The 20,180-nt window shown below is 42.7% G+C and overlaps 1 protein-coding gene across 11 annotated transcripts in view; it reads left to right on the top strand.

Moving 5' to 3' along the window:
* The window catches only part of CARMIL1 (capping protein regulator and myosin 1 linker 1), a 318,638-nt gene that overhangs the window by 115,749 nt on the left and 182,709 nt on the right, over nucleotides 1-20,180 (top strand). For all 11 annotated transcript variants that reach the window (XM_049715468.1, XM_049715467.1, XM_049715466.1 and 8 more), the window contains 2 exons: nucleotides 7,910-7,960; nucleotides 13,131-13,190. In XM_049715468.1, coding sequence (XP_049571425.1) covers nucleotides 7,910-7,960; nucleotides 13,131-13,190 — 111 coding nt within the window. The remainder of the gene's footprint in view (nucleotides 1-7,909; nucleotides 7,961-13,130; nucleotides 13,191-20,180) is intronic.

Raw genomic sequence — 20,180 nt, 5'->3', positions numbered from 1 at the left:
AGCAAACCTTTACTTTCTGTAAAGGACCAGATAGTAAATATTTTTGGCTTTGTGAGGCATAAAAATCTCTGTTGCATCTGCTCAGCTCTGCCTTCATAGTGTGAAAGCAGCTGGAGATGATCCATTAAACATGGTTGGGGCTGTGTCCCAGTAAAACTTTATTTATAAAAAACAGGTGGGGCTGGATTTGTAGTTTTCAGGACCTGCGCTGGACTATGCTGCCTCCTAGTGTGGTGATCCAGTTTTATAAGGGATTTGGGGCCAGACATTGCGCTAAAACGATGTGTTGTTTTGTATTCCTTTTGGGTGAAGGGTCGTGCTTTGGCCAGAGAGGGTGAAGGTCATCAGAGCTGTGTGCAGTGGGTTGTTACGAGGCTCAGAGCCAGAGGGGCTTTTTATTCTTCCTCAACTTTCTGGGTGACCTTGCCCAAGTCCCTGAGCATCTGTCACTCGTAACTCTCCACGGTGGCGCTAACAGTCCTCGCCACCTGCCCCTCTCCCTCCCCAAAGCTTGTGTCTTGGATTAATGAGGTCTGGGGGTTTGGAAGAGGGGAAACGTATTAAATGGCACTCATCATTTAGTTTGCTTGCAAATTAGAGAGCATTTGGGTGGTTTAAGACCATTGGTCGAATGTTTGCCATGAAGAGCCCAGTTTTACAGGAAAGGCGTTTTTGGTAATGTGCAGGAGAGAATGTGGATTTAGGGGCCGTGAATTTATGGATTGCCTGTGCAGCGGTAGGCTTTAGGTAATGGAGTCCTATAAGAGGGTGAAACAGATACTTTTGTTTTTAGTAAGTGTGCCATGATAGGGTTCCATGACCGACCTCATTTTGTATCATTTCCATAACGAAATTTAGGCTTCTCTGCTAAGCTATGAGTCTTAACAGTAGGGAGGATTTTTATAAATGTTTCCAAGTGAAATTTTGAAGTTAAAAGTTGAACCAAGAAGCCTCAAAGGGAACCAGGCTGCTGCTTGCATTTCAATGAAAGGGAGAGGAAATTCATTATAGAGGTTGAAAATGTGGTTTGCATGCTAAGACTCTTCTGGAAGAATGGGCCTCGCAGAGGAGGTGGGAGGGAAGTTCTAGCTTGCCCTTTGTGGTTAAGGTTCCTTGGCTCAGCCCATATACTTCTTCTAATGCCCTCCACACACACCCCCACCCCGAACCCCCGTTTTTTTTAACTCTGCAAGAAAATTCTTCTCCTTCAAGGTTAAAGGTATATATATTGAACTGAAAATGCCAGCCTAGGAGATGTCTCAGAATCGTTGTTTCTGTTTTGCTGTTGTTTGTTTTGTTCTGTTGACAAAAGCCATTATTTAAAAATTCAATAGATGTTAGTCTTACTTTGGGAATCTAAATTTAAGATGCTCTTACACCAATTATTTTGATATATTCAGCAGAGACGTCTGGGTGCTGGGCTAGGGCTTTATCTACGTTTGTATTTTACTTAAAACAACAGTATTAGATTAGTCCTGCACAGCAGTATTATTCTTGTTCTACAGGTGAGCAAACTGAGAAGTTAACTAACTCTGTCAGTGTTAAACAGCTAGAAAGCGGCAGAGCCAGCATTGGAATCTGTCTTCCTGATTCCAAAACCCCGGCAAAGTAGGGCAACCAAGTGTTCCAGTTTCCGGGAGACAGGATTCTCAGAGCTAAAACTGGAAATGAAGATGTGGTCACCCTGCAAGGAAGATGCTTGCTATCCCTAGCACCAAGGTAGTGCACACTACCGGGAAACACTTCCTGATAGATCAAAGAGGAGTTTTCCTGCGCGATTTCCCCCCTCACCTGCTAGAAGCCGTGTGTGTGTGTGTAAGACCTCCAAGGCCACAAATCCTAGGGCATCTTGGCCCCAAACAGGAAAGCTAGGAGATTGAGTTCTTTGGGGTTCTCAGCATGAATGTGGCCCCATTTATTGGCGCAGTTTGGGTTGATAAAACAAAAAGCACGGGCTTCCCTGGTGGTGTAGCGGTTGAGAGTCCACCTGCTGATGCAGGGGACACAGGTTCGTGCCCCGGTCCGGGAGGATCCCACATGCCGTGGAGCGGCTGGGCCCGTGAGCCGTGGCCGCTGAGCCTGTGCGTCCGGAGCCTGTGCTCCGCAACGGGAGAGACCACAACAGTGAGAGGCCTGTGTACCGCAAAAAAAACAAAAAACAAAAAGTACAATTCTTGGAATGGTAGCATTCATAGTTTTGCACACTTGCTTCAAAACATTGCTACGCTCTTGTGCTCACAAGTGGGCATGGTGTTGGGAAAGGCTGGGTCAGCATTGGAGAATTTCATCCCTTCGGCTCCATCCCCTTCAAGGCTTTCTAAGAACAGTCCTCATGCCTCTGGAGATCTGAGCTGATCACCAGAAGCGGGACCGCCAGCACAAAGCTTGTGCCTTCAAAGCCTGGGTGTGTCTCTTTTCAAACAGATGATTTTGGCCTGTGTCCAACTTCTGAAGGACACTGTGTACCTACGCGGCCTTTCAAATATTTCTAAAGAAAGGGAGTTGGCATGCAGGGCCACAGATTGTGAGCGCTGTTGTTGCCAGAGTGAAAGCGGAAGTGATCATTAGAACCTCATGTATCTACATATGGTCAAGAGTTTGCTCTTTACTCGAAAGGTGAATCCGTGTGAACACCCTGGGCTTTTTCCCTCTCTTTTAAAAAATATATTGAGCCAGTTAATACCTTGTCAGTGGCCCCTAGCAACCAACCCCCTGGTGACTTTCCAGGAGAGGGCAGATCAAGAGAAGTCAGGTAGGTCACCTGATGCCTCGGCTCTCATGGGAGACGTTATTCTCCAAAACGTGACACTTGTAAACGGGCGGAAAGGCCAGCCCGCGCCTCGCGCTGGAGATTGCTGCCATGTGGCAGTTATGTGGATGCCTGTTTTGAGATTAGATTTTAGTAACTAGATTCACCCAGGGGACCTCGTAATCACTTAATTACTGATGTGCTCGTTGTATAATAATGTCAAAAGGTGTCTTGTCATTTTTATTTCATGGTTTTTTCAAGTTTCTCTGTGACTATGTTCCAAATGAAATACTCTTTGAGAATGGAGAATTTCTTCTGTGATGGGTGCATGTTGTTTTGCAATGGGCATAAATAAGATACAAGCTCTCAGTGATTAGCAGAGAGAAAGCGCTGGGAAATGGGGGCAGAGTGAAGCGGGTGGGGAGCCAGAGGAGGGAAAAGAGAACGAGAAGATGGGTTGGGGCATGGTGGGGATAGCGGAGGCCGTAGCAGAGAGGAGGGATTGGAGGGAGGGGTGGGGAACGGGCAAGGAGAGACACAGATAAGCTGAGAGATACACGTGTAGAATCAAGTAGACAGATCCAAATAGAGACTCACAGAGATTACCCTGTGATCAGAGAGAGACAGAGACAGACAGACACTGGTCTGGACAGACAGTAGAGACTGGTCCTTGTTCTTACGATATGCAAATATCCATCACCTTATGGATGACGCTTTTACCTGTTTGCTTCTTTCTGGCTTTAAAGCTCTGTGACTCATCTGTGTTTGCATGTGTGCAGACTATTGAGGAAGCTGTTCTTGGGCAGGTGAGATTTGAGAGCCCTTATAAGTAATTAGCACAATCTCTGGGGCCAGACCATCTGGGTTCGAATCCCAGCTCTGCCACCTACTTGCTAAGTGACGTGGGCAAGTAATATACTCTCTGTGTGTCTCAGTTTCTTCTTCTTAAAATGAGGTTAATAATAGTATCTAGCCCATAGGCTGCTGTGAGGATTAAAGGAGATGATGTATGCAAACCTATGAGAACATGGTACCCAACATGTATTGACTGGTATTACTGCTGTGCTTGTAAAAGGATCCTGGATGTTGTAGGACCAATTTTCCTTTGAGGGAATGTTCACAGAGCTAAACATATTTTTCTGACTACTGAAGAGGCTGTGTGTTCCTGTCTGGGGCTTTTGGCATTGACCCTTATTGCCGTTTGAGGAGAGAGTGAAAAGGTAATACACTGGGAATAAGGAGTTGCCTCTTCCAGTCCAGCTCTGGCACAGACTATCTACGAGATGAGTTTCTTTGGATCTGCTCTCAGATTATAAACTCTAAGGGGGTCTTCACTAGGTGATTGATATTGAGTCCTTTCTGGCATGTGAGTTTTATGATTTGACTCTGTGTAAAGGTTTTGTGGACTTAAGATTCTTGAAAGGGCTTCCCTGGTGGCGCAGTGGTTGGGAGTCCGCCTGCCAATGCAGGGGACGCGGGTTCGCGCCCCGGTCCGGGAAGATCCCACATGCCGCGGAGCGGCTGGGCCCGTGAGCCATGGCCGCTGAGCCTGCGCGTCCGGAGCCCGTACTCCGCAACGGGAGAGGCCCGCATACCGCAAAAAAAAAAAAAAAAAAAAAAAAAAAAGATTCTTGAAAAATCAGGGATTGATCATACAAGTACCCCTGGAAGAAAGAAACGTGTGTGCTGCCATTGTACCATTGACCCTTGAACAACATGAGTTTGAACTGCAGAGATCCACTTTTATGCAGATATTTTTCAGTGGTAAAGACTGTAGTACTGACTAGATGGTCTGTGGTTGGTTGAATCCTCCGATGTGGCCGAACTGGGGGTATGGAGGGCCCACTCTAAGTTATATGCAGACTAAGCCCCGAGTTGGTCAAGGGTCAACCATAGGTAAAGAGGTGAGGAGTCTGGCTTCCTATAGCCATGCTGGTCATCACGACTGTCAGCGTGATTTCCTTCTTTTTCTTTTTTCCTTTTCCCCTGGAGGAGGAGCAGTGTTTGAAAGGATGCCACGTCGAGATGTGCCGTGGAATGGAATATTATTCAGCGGTAAAACAATGAAAGTGGCAGCAAGGTGGATGGACCTAGAGAATATTATGCTTAGTGAAATAAGTCAGACAGAGAAAGGCGAGTGCTGAAGGGTATCACTTAGATGTGGAATCTAAAAAGTAATACAAATGAATGTATATGCAAAACAGAAACCAATTCACAGATATAGAAAGCAAACTTGTGGTTACCAGAGAGGAGGGGGAAGTGGGGAGGGACAAATTACGGGTATGGGATTAGCAGATACAAATTACTGTATATAAAATAGATAAGCAACAAGTATATACTGTATAGTACAGGGAGTTATACTCACTATCTTGTGATAATCTATAATGGAGTATAATCTGCAAAAATACGGAATCACTATGCTGCACACCTGAAACTAACACAATATTGTGCATCAACTAAACTTCAGTTAAAAAAAATGTGCTGGGCTTCCCTGGTGGCGCAGTGGTTGAGAGTCTGCCTGCCGATGCAGGGGACGCGGGTTCGTGCCCCGGTCCGGGAAGATCCCACATGCCGCGGAGCGGCTGGGCCCGTGAGCCATGGCCGCTGAGCCTGCGCGACCGGAGCCTGTGCTCCGCAGCGGGAGAGGCCACGGCAGTGAGAGGCCCGCGAACCGCAAAAAAAAAAAAAAAAAAAAAAAAGTGCTGTGGGACAAGGTCTTAGTTCAGAGAAGGCAAATTTTTCATCCTTTAAGATGAGTCCTTATCTTGTAATTTAGTCACAGATAACCTGTTTGCCAGACCTAAGCAAATGAGAACACCAGCCACGCCTGTCTCTGGCCCCCTTTTATCTCCCTTTCTATTACTGTCAGGCCTCTTCTGACTGTCTGATGTTCACCACTGAGCCCTGTGTGTCTCACGCGATAAGACTGCCTCTTGCCTTTTCCCCAAAGGCAGCCAAACTCTACTTCCCTGGGTACTGCTGTCTTAGTCAAGGCTTGGCTAGTGTAGATTACTTGAAAAATTTAGCTCTCCGGGCCATTCTTGGATTTGAAAAGAGAATCTTTTAAACTACTGGAATGTTGAGGAAGATACTGTTTGAGCTGGGAGCTTTGTGAATCCCTTCCCAGTCACAGGTGGCCCTGGGCTCTTACCCTTCTACCCCAAATCTAACCGAACTGCCAGGGGCTAGAGACCAGGAGGCAAGATTGGGTTAGAATGTGTAAAGGTAGCCTAATGGTGAAGAGCATAGGCTTTGGAGTTGACAGACGTGAACCCTACTCCTGCCCTTGGGTTATATCACAGAATCTGTTTATTCATCTGTAAAATGGGGGTAATAATGATAGAGAATATGGTTGTTGGGAAGATTAAATGAATCAGTGTATCCAAGGATGTTTGCCCATTTATGGCCCATAGGGAACACTTGATAAATGGTAGCTACTACTCAGGGCTGGCTTCATGGGCATGTGACCTGTACAGGTGCATGGGGCACTGCTCTCAGAAGGGCCCTACGCTTGGGTAAATGCTTTCTGTCTCTGTCTTTAAAATTCTTCATAATTTTTGAACAAAGGGCCCTGCAGTTTATGTAGCCAGTCCTGCTACTTCTGGGCTGCAGTTGGCCTCCACTCACTCATCTGACCCCACTTCTTACACGCCTCTCCCCTCTCTATTGCTTGTTGCTTCCCCCGCCCCATCTCTGAAGGGCCTGAGTAAAAAAAAGTAAGGATCATTCCTTTGGGAAAAGAACTGTGGTTCATGGCCTAAGAATATTCAAATATAGATGTCTTTTGTTGACTCCACTTTTAGAAGTCACTTATTAATGGTCTTTTAGAGCATATCACCTCTAAAGTCAAGTAGCAAAAATGAACCCGGGTGGAAAAGGATCCCCTGAATAACTGTGATTGAAGGCATCTGGGTGGAAAGTCTTCAACAGGCCGTGCCCCTCTGTCTCCGCCTTCCCTTTGCTCGTTATCAGACTCTCCCAGCCAGTGTTGGGCTACCTCTCTTTACCATCTGTCTCATAAAGGATCCTGACTTGAGTTATTCCCAATAGCAGTGACCTCTGATTATTTAAAGAAGAGTTATCTAGAAAATATACTGTTTCTGTTTAGAGTTGGGAGCGTAAAGAGAGGCACAGAGCAGGCTACAGGCACTCGCATAGACTCACCTTCTGTGTGTGAATGAACAGGATGAGCCCTGGCCTGAATCCGGATAAATCCTGTAGCAACTTGGGCCTCAGTGGCCTTGACTTATGATTTCTCAAGTTGTGTTCAAATCTAGCATTCTCAGACTAGCACAGACGTATCATTTGCTAAATATCAACTTAGTGACAAGCAAGTTGTTTGGAAAATCAAAGACAGGTCTCCCATCAGAACTTGAGAAGTGCTGGAGTCCGCCTTCTTTATTGCAAAGGCCCCCGAGGCCTGCCCGGACCTCCGGGTTGCGGAGTGGCACGTTTAGAGATTAAGGTAGGAACTAGGAGTTCAGCCTAGTTCCAGCCCCTTTGTATTCACAAGGGCCCCTGCTGGGCAAGAGGTGCCTGTAGGCATATGGGACCCCATGGGCTATCTGTATGTTCTTAGCTGAGAGCTGAGAGCTGGAATTGGTAAATGTTCTCTCTAGGACTGAGAGAGGCATAGCTGAGGATCAAAGTCGGGGTTGACTTCTTGGGAGAGTAGCCTGTTTTGCTGCCTGTGTGTCATGTAATGTTATCAGTTAGTGGACAGAGAACAGGAGGCAAGAGGGCAAACGTGGGTGGCGGTTGTAATTTGGAAAGTGTGAATGAGTACTTGGCTTCTTCATTAAGTTTGCTGTTGATATAGTGAGGCTCCTCCTATGGATAAGATATCTGTGTTTTAATATCTTAGACACCTGTCTTGCTTACTCAACTGGCGTAATCTGTGGCTCCTTTGGGCTGCTGACTGGTTGCTCGTCTTGAGATTTTGCAGGTGATTTGTTTGATAGGGCCCTTCATACAGTGATTCTTAGAGTACAGCTAGTAATCCGACAAGGCCAACAAGCTGTCCCAGGTCACTTCTTCTTCTTACATGTCAGGAACCAAGCCTCTCGAGGCTTCAGTATCATTAAAGTCCTGCGGGTCACACCAAAGCCCACCAGCTCACTTTTCGGTACTTATACTGATGCGGCTGCTTCTGTCTTACAGGTGCTTACATCATGCCGAGCCTTCCTTGTCACAGCACGAATCCCCACCAAGGTAAGTGTTGAAGAGTTTCCTCCTTCCAACACACACACACACACACACACACACACACACACACACACACTGCAAAACGCACTCGCTTCTCAATTGCGTACACTTATGATTTAGGCCAATGTGTCCAGAGTTCTCTTTGCACAACCATATTTTCCTTCCTTCTCCCTAGAAAGCACCTAAACATTTCCTCCTTTGTTCCCTCTCCGTGTTAAAGGCATCCCAAGAAAAGTGGCGAAGCATTTCATGTTCCATATCCCCGAGGCTTGTGGATTTCAGTTATTTTTCTCTCTCAACTGGGGCAGGGTTTACACTTTCTTCAAGTCTAGTTCTTATTTCTTTGGGTCCAGTAACGACCCATTTTTCTAAGGCTTTGACACGTGGGAAATGACCTTCATAACTCTACGGAGTGCATTACCGGGAACGTAGCCACCTAGCCCTCTTTCATGGGCAGACTCTGGTGTTGCCTATGAAAATAACACGGTGCCACTTGGTTCCTTAAAAGATCTAACATTTTCCATAAGATGTCCTTCGTTATACGGTGCAAATTAACATTTGAACTGATAGCTCATGAATTAGGCATCATAATTGCTTCTTTTATTTTCTTTATGGTAACAGAAAGGTGTTGACTGATTTTATAGGATATGAACTCACCTGCCCACAAACCCAGGAAAATGGGGAAGGTTTGGGAGACGCTTTCAGCCTTGCTCCTATGTTTGTGCTGCAGTGTTATTTGCTCATTTTCTCAGTCCTTTCTTGCTTCTTAAAATTCAACATGTAGCCACTGTCCTGTGAATACCTACTTACGTGCTGGACACGGTGCTGTAGTGCAGTGGACCTGGTAGGACTGACAAACTAATGATTAGCATGATTTTTGTTGAACTTTGAGAAGGTACCAACCCACTGTTTGCTAGTCAAAGGCCATACTGCCTTTTTTCTTTCTGATCATACAAATGCTAAATTTTATAAAGTTTCTCCGAGGAATGAGGCTTTATATTATCCCACCCCTTTTGATAATACAAAGTGAGTCTTTATGTTTATAATGTGTTATAAGTGAAATCAGTCATTATATAAATGGTGTTGGACTAAATTACCTATATGCTAAAGTACCTGAAGGCAGGATATAAGGAAGTGTTAACCATTATCCCACTGGTGAAAAATTAATTGTGGAAGGAAATTTTATGGGCTTGAGAAAATAGTCAAGCAGCCTATTGAGTAGAAGGCTCCTGAAAGATATGTTTACCCTAATTAAAAATGTTTTGACACAGCAGAAGGTGTATTACCTCTTGGGAAGTCATCTGCCTCCCTTCTGTTGCCCCCTCCTTGCTCTGCCCCTGAGGGAAGGCCCAGCTTCATCCCAAGATGTATATAACATCTCACATCGGCCTGGCTAGGGTAGTTTGGACATTGGTGCTGATTTCTGATACTGTCAGCATCACAAATAAAGGCAGATCTTCTTCCAAAGTGACCTGCCTGCAGAAGGCTGGTTTTCATGTGTCACAGTGCACCTTGGCTGAGAAGCAGAACCGGTGTCAATGACATTTTTCTGGGGAAATAATTATATTCAGAACAGTAGTGTACAACAGCCCCGATTTTCACATAGGTTTCTTCTCTTTTCTCTGGGGGCTGATTAATTAAACATTTTCTTCTTTTGTCCTTTTATTGTTAAATGTACCACGTACGCAGTCAAATGCACAAAATAGAAATGTATATCACCGTGATAAATTGCAAAGCAGATACCTCTGCAGTCACACTCAGTTGAAGAAGTAGAACTTTGCCATTCCCTCCAGAAGGGGGGAGGAGGGGGGCGGGTGATTGTCAAATCAGGGAAGGGTCTACAGAGAAGCTGGGCTGCAGGATCAGCCTGCGTCAACCAGGCAGATAAAGGGGTCTCCTGCTGGTCAGAGGTTTAGCAGTTTGCAAGAGCACAGTGTGTTTGGGGAGCTGAGATGTGGGCCCAGGACTGAGTAGGAGGCTGTGGAGGGAGGGAAATTGGTCAGAAAGATGGGCAGTCGTGACATGGGTTGCTGCATGTGGAACGGTTGGAGTTCCCGAAGGAGCATCACATAATCACATTTAGATTCGCTCTGTTGCCTTTTGGGTGGGGACTGTCTTGCTGAGGGTAGAGGCGGGCCTTGGATGATTCCTTCCTCTTATCTAACTGATCACTTGTATCTGTGGTTCTCTCTCTCTCTTTTTTTTTTTTTTTTTTTTGCGGTACGCGGGCCTGTCACTGTTGTGGCCTCTCCCGTTGCGGAGCACAGGCTCCGGACGCGCAGGCTCAGTGGCCACGGCTCACGGGCCCAGCCGCTCCGCGGCATGTGGGATCTTCCCGGACCGGGGCACGAACCCGCATCTCCTGCATCGGCAGGCGGACTGTCAACCACTGCGCCACCAGGGAGGCCCTGTGGTTCTCTCTTAAAGATGTCCTCAGGTCTTCCTGCAGCCTGCCTGTGTCTCAGCTTCCTAACTAGTCCCCCTGCCCCCTCCTGCCCAGTGACATTCTTTAAACTGTCTTCCGGGTGGGCTGGAGTCAGGAGGGTCAGTGGTGGGAGCTGAGAACAAAGGCCTGTTAAAAAGAGCCATGGGTGAGATTAGAGAGAATGGCTTGAACCTTGCTGTGATGTTGGTCAGTGTGTCTCCATATCTCCCCTCCTCACCATTGATAAGAACCAGGGCTCCGATGAATCGCGTGCTCAGCCTGGCCCCTCACGCATCCCTGAAACTGCAGGGTCTACTTCTCGTTTCTGTCTTGCCCTTGTTCTTTGAATGCCTCTATGCCTTTGCAAATTCTTCTTCTGCTGCCTGGATTTCCCTTTTCACTCCTTCTTTCTTTGACACACTTGAAGTCATTCTTCAGGGCCTAGCTGGAATGTCTCAGTGCTTTCCTGGTTCCCTGGCACTTTGCTTATTCCAGGGACAGCACTGAGGTGCAGCAGAAGCATCCTACCTGACCTCCAGCTAACCTCCCCCAGCCAAATTGACCAAAGCTGCCCATGCTAGTCCTGATACACTGACTGATGCCAGCTGCATCTTCAGAGCCGCTAGGTTATAAGAGACTGTAGCTGTTTACACCTGTTCCCACCAGTTGTATGAGATGCCCACCAAGGGTCAGTGGTTTGCTTCCAAACCTATTCATAACAGTTATAATTACAATAGTAAATTGTTAAAAAGATATTTTACATATCAATGAAATAGGCTGCAAAAGGAGAGAGTATCTGTGAAATACTGAATGTTGGTAAAATAATTCACTTTAAAAAATTACTGTCTTGTTAAGGACCGGACAACTGTTAAAGGCTGGGGGGTTGGGGGACATAATAATCTAGAGAACTTATGCCCTCACATTGCTTTCCCAGTGTCTTCAAGCTCTCACTCTGTTTTAAAGAGCTTCAGTTGGAAGTTGTGTGTCCTGCATTTACGGGTGTGGTCCACAGAGGAAATGCCACTGGAGGGCCAGACAATGGGACTTGACTCAAAGAAGAAAATTTGGCATTATGTCCAAGGCTAGCAGATGAAAATGTTTATAAGTTTTAATTTGAAATAAATGAAGGTAGAGAGGTACTGTTTTTAGAGAATGATTCCCTGCTTGAAATGACTTTTCAAAATCCACCAAGTATAGATCTTGGTAATGATAAGTAAGAAGACGTCCACTCTAATGGAATGTTTAAAATGTGCCCCCGATGCTGCATGTAACCATGGGAGGACAAGATAAATGTCTCATTCCTCTTTCCAGTGCTGGCACACAGTAGGCCTTCCGTAAATTCTACTGGTTGGCTGTGTGAATGACGAAAGAATGAATTATCTTTCTACCTCCAGCCCTCATCACCATACTGGGGATTCAGGGGTTCTCTGTTCTAAAATTTATCTGACCAAATGTGTAAAGGTACAACATAGCACCAGCAGGCAGAACTAAGGGTCCTATGGGTTTGGTTCTGAATGGGTTCTTTTTCCATTACATTGCTAGTTTTTTTTTTTTTTTAAATAAATTTATTTATTTAATTTATTTATTTTTGGCTGCATTGGGCCTTCGTTGCTGCGCATGGGCTTTCTCTAGTTGCGGCGAGCAGGCTTCTCATTGCGGTGGCTTCTCTTATTGCAGAGCATGGGCTCTAGGCGCGTGGGCTTCAGTAATTGTGGCACGTGGGCTCAGTAGTTGTGGCTCGCGGGCTCTAGAGCACAGGCTCAGTAGTTGCAGCGCACGGGCTTAGTTGCTCCATGGCGTGTGGGATCTTCCCGGACCAGGGCTCGAACCCGTGTCCCTTGCATTGGCAGGCGGATTCTTAACCACTGCGCAACCAGGGAAGTCCCCACATTTCTAGTTTTAAGACGAGAGGGTAAAATAAACTGATCCAACTCAGTTCTTCATTGTCTTTAGTACCAGGCCCTGTGACTGTTTGTACTGAGATGAGAGACTGAAAAACTGGGAGAAAGATTAGTGGCTGTTTTCCAGGAAAAATAGGCAAAGAGTGTGAGACTAGAGGTATTTTGAAGAAAAAGAAATGCTGATTACAGGAGAAGCGAGGAAGGGACACTTGTTATTAAAATGGAAAGGAAATAAATCATCATTTATGTATATACACAGAGAGAGAGAGAAGACTTTAACTATGTGTGTTTCATTGAAACACAGATTAAAATTCCTAAATATTATATTCTTTTAAATCCATTCAAAATATGAACTTTAATGAAAGACAGTGGAAGGAAAGATGACTCCAGTAAGTGGTCAGAGGGTAACCCAAAGAGGTAAAGGTTTAGAGAGAAGGGAAAACAAACATTGTCTCTATCCTGATCTGATTTGCTGAAGCAACATCTTGAAATAAGAGAAAAAAAAGTCTATTTAGATGACTCCCTTCATCTATTCATTTCTCAGTAAATAAATACTGGAGTAGAAGTACAGAAACTTTCCATTGGGTTTGTCCTTGGATGAAATTTAAAAAGTCAGACTTGGAGTTTCCTTTCAGCCCTTTGGGAAAGTGAATAATGCTTTTCCTGAAATATGCTAGATCAAGGTCATGTTGTATTGAATGTATGGAGATATTAAACCAGCCTACCTTCAGAAGATGCCCAATGTTTTGTTTGCACTGGACTGTTTCTAATTGTAGCATTTTTACTTTGAATTATAGGTTTTAAAACCCTCATTACAGGTCTTTATTTCCCCCTCCTCCCTCAATTGCAGCTCGAGGTAACCTTCAGCTACCTGGAGATTCACGGTGTCCTGTGCAGCAAGCCAACTCAGGTGGGTGTGAATGACCTGTTTGTCATTACTGCAAGGTCAGAACCTTTCTTGAGTTTCTGACACCAGCTAATACCTTCTATTTGGTTCACTATTGAAAGTTTCTTGAGATAATGTGGAAAAACAAGGTAAGGGAAAATGGAAGTTTCTGCATGAGAGACTGAACAGGGGCTAGGTGGGAGGGGACCGGGAATTTGTGATAAGGGAAACACATTCTCCATAACTCAATTTGAAAAGAACAATTAGCTCTTACGTTACCTGGCCATGTAAACATGAGAGTACTGTTCCTTAGAGATGTTGTACAAGTTACAACAGTAACATTTCATAGCTATTCTATAGTAATCTGTAAGATCTTTCTGGGAATAGAGTGATAAGTGAATCTTTTGGTATTAATAAAATGTAGATTTTTAACAACAGCTTTATTGAACTATAAGTAACGGGCAGCCAACTAAAGTGTACAGTTTGGTAAGTTTTGACATGTAGACCCATGGAACCATTACCACAGTCAAGATGCTGAATATACTCATCACCTCAAGGTTTTCTCAGGCATCTTAGTAAACATTCCTTCTTGCCTCCTCATTTGTAATCATCTACAGGCAGCTACTCTCAGCACTATAGATTAGTTTGCATTTTCTAAAAATTCATATGAATGGAATCATACAGTATGTGTACTATTGTCTGCCTTCTTTTAGCCAGTGTAATTATTTTGAGACTGATGAATTTTGTTGCATGTCTCAATACCTCATTCCTTTTTATTGCTGAGTAGTGTTCCATTGTATGACTATATCACAGTTTGTTTATCCATCACCCACTGATGGACATTTGTGTTGTTTCCAGTTTTTGGCCGACAAGCAAAGGTGCAATGAACATTTATTTACAAATCTTTGATTGGACATTGGCTTTTATTTCCTGTGGGTAAATATCTAGGAGTGGAGTGGCTGAATTGTATGTATGTAAATGTATGTATGTATATAGTGTAAATGTGTATGTAAACTGTTTAAGAAGCAGCTAAATTGTTTTCCGAAGTGGTTGTACCACTTTACATTGCCACCAACATTGTGTAAGAGTTCCAGTTCCTTCACATCCTCCCAACACTGGTATGGTCAGCGTTTTAATTTTTAGCCGTTTTAATAAATCTGTAGTGCTTTCTCATTTGTAGTTTTAATTTGCATTTCCCTAATGACTAAAGATGTGTGGAGCATCTTTTTATCTGCTTATCTGCTGTCATATATCTTTTTGGTTCAAGTGCCAGTTCAAATTTTTTGCCATTTAAAAAATTGAGTTTTCTTATTAAGAGTTCTTTATATATTCTGAATACAAACCCTTTATCATATATGTGATTTGTACATATTTTCTCTCAGTCTGTGGCTTCTTTTTTCATTTTCTTTACAGTGCTTTTCAAAGAGTGGAATTTTAAATTTTGATGAAGTTCAGTTTATCGGTATTTTCTTTTATGGATCATGCTGGTATCATTATTGAATAAATCCTTGATTAACCTAATCATAGATGTTCTATGTCTTCTAGGAGTTTTATAGCTCTGAGTTATACATTTAGGTCTATGATCCATTTTGAGGTAATTTTTGTGTATAAAGCAATATGTGGATCAGTTTTTTTTCCCCCATTATGTATAGTATTTTTACTTGTTCAAGTACCATTTGTTTGAAAGACTGTCCTTTCCCCAGTGAACTGGCTTTCACTTTTGTTGAAGATCAATTGTTCACATAAATGTTGGGTCTATTTCTGGACTCTGGTCCCTTTAATCCTGTCCCTTTGGTCTATTTGTCTATCCTTATGCTGCTCTCACACTGTCTTGATTACTGAGGCTGTTATAGTAAGACTTGAAATCAGATAGTGTGAGTCCTCTAACTTTGTTCTTTTTCAAAGTTGTTTTAGTGATTCTAGGTTCTTTGCAATTCCATATGAATTTTACAAAAAGGCCTGCTGAGATTTTCATTGGGATTATATTAAATCTATAAATCAGTTTGGGGCGAATTGACATCTTTTTTTAAAAATTTTTTTTGCGGTACGCGGGCCTCTCACTGTTGTGGCCTCTCCCGTTGTGGAGCACAGGCTCCGGACGCGTAGGCTCAGCAGCCATGGCTCACGGGCCCAGCCGCTCCGCGGCATGTGGGATCTTCCCGGACCGGGGCACGAACCCGTGTCCCCTGCATTGGCAGGCAGACTCTCAACCACTGCGCCACCAAGGAAGCCCAGAACAGATACTCTTGATTTACTTCTATCTTTGAGAGAAAGCATCATTCTTTTTCCATTAAGTGTGATTTTAGCTGTTGGTTTTCATAGATGCCGTTTATCTGGTTGAGGAAGTTCTCTTTTATTCCTAGTTTGCTGAAAGTTTGTATTAGGAATTATTGTTATATACGATTGTGTGCTTTTCTTTTCTTTTGTTAATATGGTAAATTTTATTGATTTTTCAAATATTAAATCAACCTTTCATTCCTGAGATTAACCCCACTTGGTTCTGATGTATTGCTCATTTTATATATTGTTGGATTTCATTTTTTAAAATTTCGTGAAGGAACTTTGCAACTATGTTAATGAGACTTATTGGCTGTAATTCTCTCTTTCTCTCTTTTAAAATGTTTTAATCTGCTTTCTGTATTAGATAAATCATGGTATCATGGAATGACTTGGGAATTAGTCCCCCTTCTTCAATTGTTTTTAGAAAATTCTGTGTAGTCTTGGTGTTAATTCTTCTTTAAATGTTTGGTTGAATTTCCAGTGAAGTCATCTGGGCCTGGAGTTCTCTCTTAGGGAAGGTTTTTAACTACACATTCAGTTTCTTTAATAGATATGGATACATTCATATTTTTTTTCTTGAGTGAGCTTTGGTAGTTTGTGTCTCCTAAGAAATTTATACATTTCATCTCAGTTGTCATATTTATTGGTATAGAGTTGTTCATAGTATCCACTTGTTATCCTTTAAATATCTGTAGAATATCATTCCTGATATTGATAATTTGGTTCTTCTCTGTTTTCTTTTCCATGTCAGTCTGGCTAGAGGTTTATCAATTCTTTTGATCTTCTCAAAGAACTTGCTTTTCAGTTGCATTAGTTTTTCTCTATTGATTTCATTGATTGTTTTCTATTTCAGTGATTCTTACTCTGACCTTTTTATTTCCTTCCTTCTACTTATTTTTTTTTGTTTTTAAAACTCTAAAGAAAATGTGTGTGTGTGTGTGTGTGAGAGAGAGAGAGAGAGAGAGAGAGTGTGTGTGTGTGTGTAGTTTGCTGATAGCATTCGTAAAAGAAATTGTCAAAATCATCACTTTATGTTGATTGAGATTACATACAAATCCTTGGAACTTTTCCATAGTTCATCTTAGAGCAATGTTTTATCCTATGTTTATCATTCTCCAAGAACTGGCGTTTGGAAGAAAAATTACAGCACCATATATTTGCCCAAATGGGCAAACATATGCAGGAGTGAGTGATAACTCATGAATGATGACATAACCAGGGCCTTCTTGATGGTCTTAATTCAGGAATGTTTATGTTTATGATTTTGGGGTTGGGATGGGAATAGAAGGGCGCTATTGAAATGCCAGTGCCAAGGTTATATTCAGAATATAATTAGACTGTGGTATTTAATTATGAGAAAGGATGTTGATATAGCAAGACTAATTTTCCCATGTGGCTGCTGAAACTGCTCTTACTACACTTGTGGTCCTGTCTGTTCAATATGTCCAGCATTCAGAGGAACTGGGTGTAAAGCAATCCACTTTAGTCCCATGGAGCTGTTCTGTGGTTGTAAGTACCACAAAAATAGCTCTACAACATGACCTCAGTTTGACTTTGTCCCATGGTACGGACCTTGGGAATGAAATTACTATATAGTGAAACAGTGGTACTACTTCACAGAGGAGCTAGCAATCCAGACACTTGGAATACGAGTCACTTAGTGGTATTCAAAATTTGATGTTTCAAAATTGCCTATGGTGCTTTTTAAAAATACTCATACCTCAGCTATTGGGTTTAAGACAGGCTACAAGGATGTATTGTACTACATGGGAAATATAGCCAATATTTTTAATAACTATAAATGGAGTGTAACCTTTAAAAATTGAATAAAAAATCAAAAAGATACTGATACATCCAGCAGCTCTACCCCACCCCGCTGCCACACACACACACACTTTCTCACTCTCTCTCACACACACACACACACACACACACACTCTCTCTCTCTCTCTCTCTCTCTCTCTCTCTCTCTCATGACAGTTAGGCTTCGATATGTCTGGGGTGGGCATTTGATTCTGTTGTGTTCCAGAGGTTGAGAGTGAATAACCTGTGTAACCTCAGGACCCTTGCTGTCTCTGGTTTTGATTTTCTCTGATGTGAAATCATAAGGATGATCGTGTCTGCCTGTGGCACTTGCAGTCTAGCCTCGATTAGAACATTTTTTTTCTGATGTTCTCTGGGGTTTATTAACTTCTCTGTCATTGCTATTTTTATCATTATTTCATTACAGTTTGTAAATTCCAATAAAATGCCAGGGGGTACACACAATTCATGGTATATGAGTGAGAGTGAGTGAATGTGTTGTTGAGTTTGTGAAGTGTGATTTTACTGTTGCTCTTTTCCTCTTTCTTGTGAAAATGGGGGAGACCTTCATCTTACTTTATAAGTCTCCTTGCCATCACACTTTCTGGTGTTCAAGTTCTCTTGCTGTCACAGTCAATAAATAGAGACCAAAAGTTGTATAGTTTTATAGTTATAGAATTTTTGGACCTTTTTTTGTACAACTGAAGTACCTGCTAAAAATTTTTTTTTTAATTGTAAGTTAATTATTTGCTACGTCATAGAACGATTTTGGTAAACCACCCCTGGCTGTTTTTGTTAGAAGAAAGAGAAACACTTTACAGATCTGTTGGCTGGGGTTTAGTAAAAAGTGCTTTTCTTGGACTTCCCTGGTGGCGCAGTTGTTAAGAATCTACCTGCCAATGCAGGGGATAGTGGTTCGATCCCTGGTCCGGGAAGATCCCACATGCCGTGGAGCAACTAAGCCCATGCGCCACAACTACCGAGCCTGCGCTCTAGAGCCCGTGAGCCACAACTACTGAGCCCACGCACCTCAACTACTGAAGCCCCTGCACTGTAGGGCCCACATGCTGCAACTACTGAGACTGCGTGCTGCAGCTACTGAAGCCCGCGGGCCTAGAGCCCATGCTCTGCAACAAGAGAAGCCACCGCAAGCAGAAGCCCACGCACCGCAACAAAGAGTAGGTCCCGCTTGCCGTAACTAGAGAAAGCCGGTGCGCAGCAACGAAGACCCAACGCAGCCGCCCCCCACCCCCCAAAAAAAACACAAAACTTAAAGGTTAGTCAGGTGGTTCTACCTTAAAACAAGAGGCAGAGTGGGCTTGGAAACTTGAGTCTTAAATAGGATACTAGGGCTTATATCACTATTATTTTAAATGTGTATTGGTTGTCATGAATTATGTTCTGCTAGGTGTCTAAGCAAAAATTGTTTCAAACATTCTAGTTTTCCCCAGCTGAAATAGGAGGGAAAGAGATATTTGAGAGGGAGTTCTTTTTCCTGATGAAATGATTTACTGTGTTGGTCTCACCTCTGTCACTTTGTTGTAATTCTTTACATTATGCAAAGGTGGTGACACATTATGCAAAGGTGGTGACACATTATGCAGGGCTGGATGAATGCTTTTATGTGAAGTTGAATTTAAAGGCCTCATTTCTTCCCACCTGTCACCTTTTCTTCTTCCGTGTCATTCTATTCAATCCTGTGCAATTAAGGATGATTAGATGTTAAGATTAAGTGGAATTAGAATAAGCTAATTACTAATTACTCGTACCCAAACTGTGAACTGAATAGATGCACTAGATGTGAAGAAAGAAGAAGTACCTTATAGTGAAAAATATAATTACCTGTGGTGGGAAGGTAGGGGGTGGGGTGTGGAACATAGATAAGGTGGCTGCATCCCAAAGTATCTGGCTTTTTAAAACATACATTTGCCCAGATAGGTGCCTATAAAATATCTGAGCCTTATTTCATAAAGCAGTTTTAGTCTTACTTAAGACACCTCACTGAAGTGTTGTATCAGTAAATACCTCCAAGTACAATAATACTTGCTGCCTTTTTGGGGGTAAATATCTCTTGGACCAGCTTCTCCAAGACCGGGGCAATCTTTTGTCTAGAGAATTTCAAAGGCAGTGCCATTAATTCCTTGAGGAATGAATGTGTTGAGAATTAGGATTAAAAAATGTTTTTTATATAGGGAGCCAACTAACTGGTACAAAGGTGGTATGTATTAAATACCTGTTAACAGATTCCCCTAGGGGTACTTACGAAGAAATAACATTTTAAGGACTCAAATCACTGAAGTCTTTTTCTTTGATCTCATCATTTTGACAAATAGATTGGATTGCTTGTTCTTTTAACATAAACACTCTGAAAGACAGATTATTTTTTTTAAAATTGAGCTAATCGTAGGACAACCTAAAGCAAATCTAAAAGCTTCTTTGTCAATCCAGTTGGCTAATCGCACATTAAGGGTAGTGTTTCCCCATCATATTTTTGTACAAATTAAGTAACAACAAGAGGTAAATGTATAAGGATATTTGGATGCAGTGATCATCAAAAGGATTGAATTGCACATGAATATTTTTGAGATCCAAGATAATAAATAGTATTTTTTTTAAAAAAGAGTGATTGAAGTCAGTTCTTTTTATTTGGAACGTGTTTATAATCAACCTGTCTTCCCTTTTGTGACCTGCCCTATCTGTCAGGTTGTTTTATACTTACTTGTAAGACTAGCTATATGACCTCAGTTCGGCATTTTTGGACATCTCCAGCAGTTACTATAGGAATGAGTCTCTGCCTAGCATGGACGTTATTACTTTGTTCCCTTTGTATAATCCTTTCCAAGTATCCTGTCTTCTTAGAATAGTTGAAGCTCTTATAAGCACTTGATTTTTCTTTTGTTATCAGGCAAAAGGTTTCACCATTTTACTTAA

The sequence above is a fragment of the Orcinus orca genome, chromosome 10 (assembly GCF_937001465.1).
Source record: "Orcinus orca chromosome 10, mOrcOrc1.1, whole genome shotgun sequence".
In the NCBI taxonomy this organism is placed as follows: domain Eukaryota; kingdom Metazoa; phylum Chordata; class Mammalia; order Artiodactyla; family Delphinidae; genus Orcinus; species Orcinus orca.
Note: the sequence above shows the minus strand (reverse complement) of the source record. Positions and strands in the feature narration are given on the sequence as shown.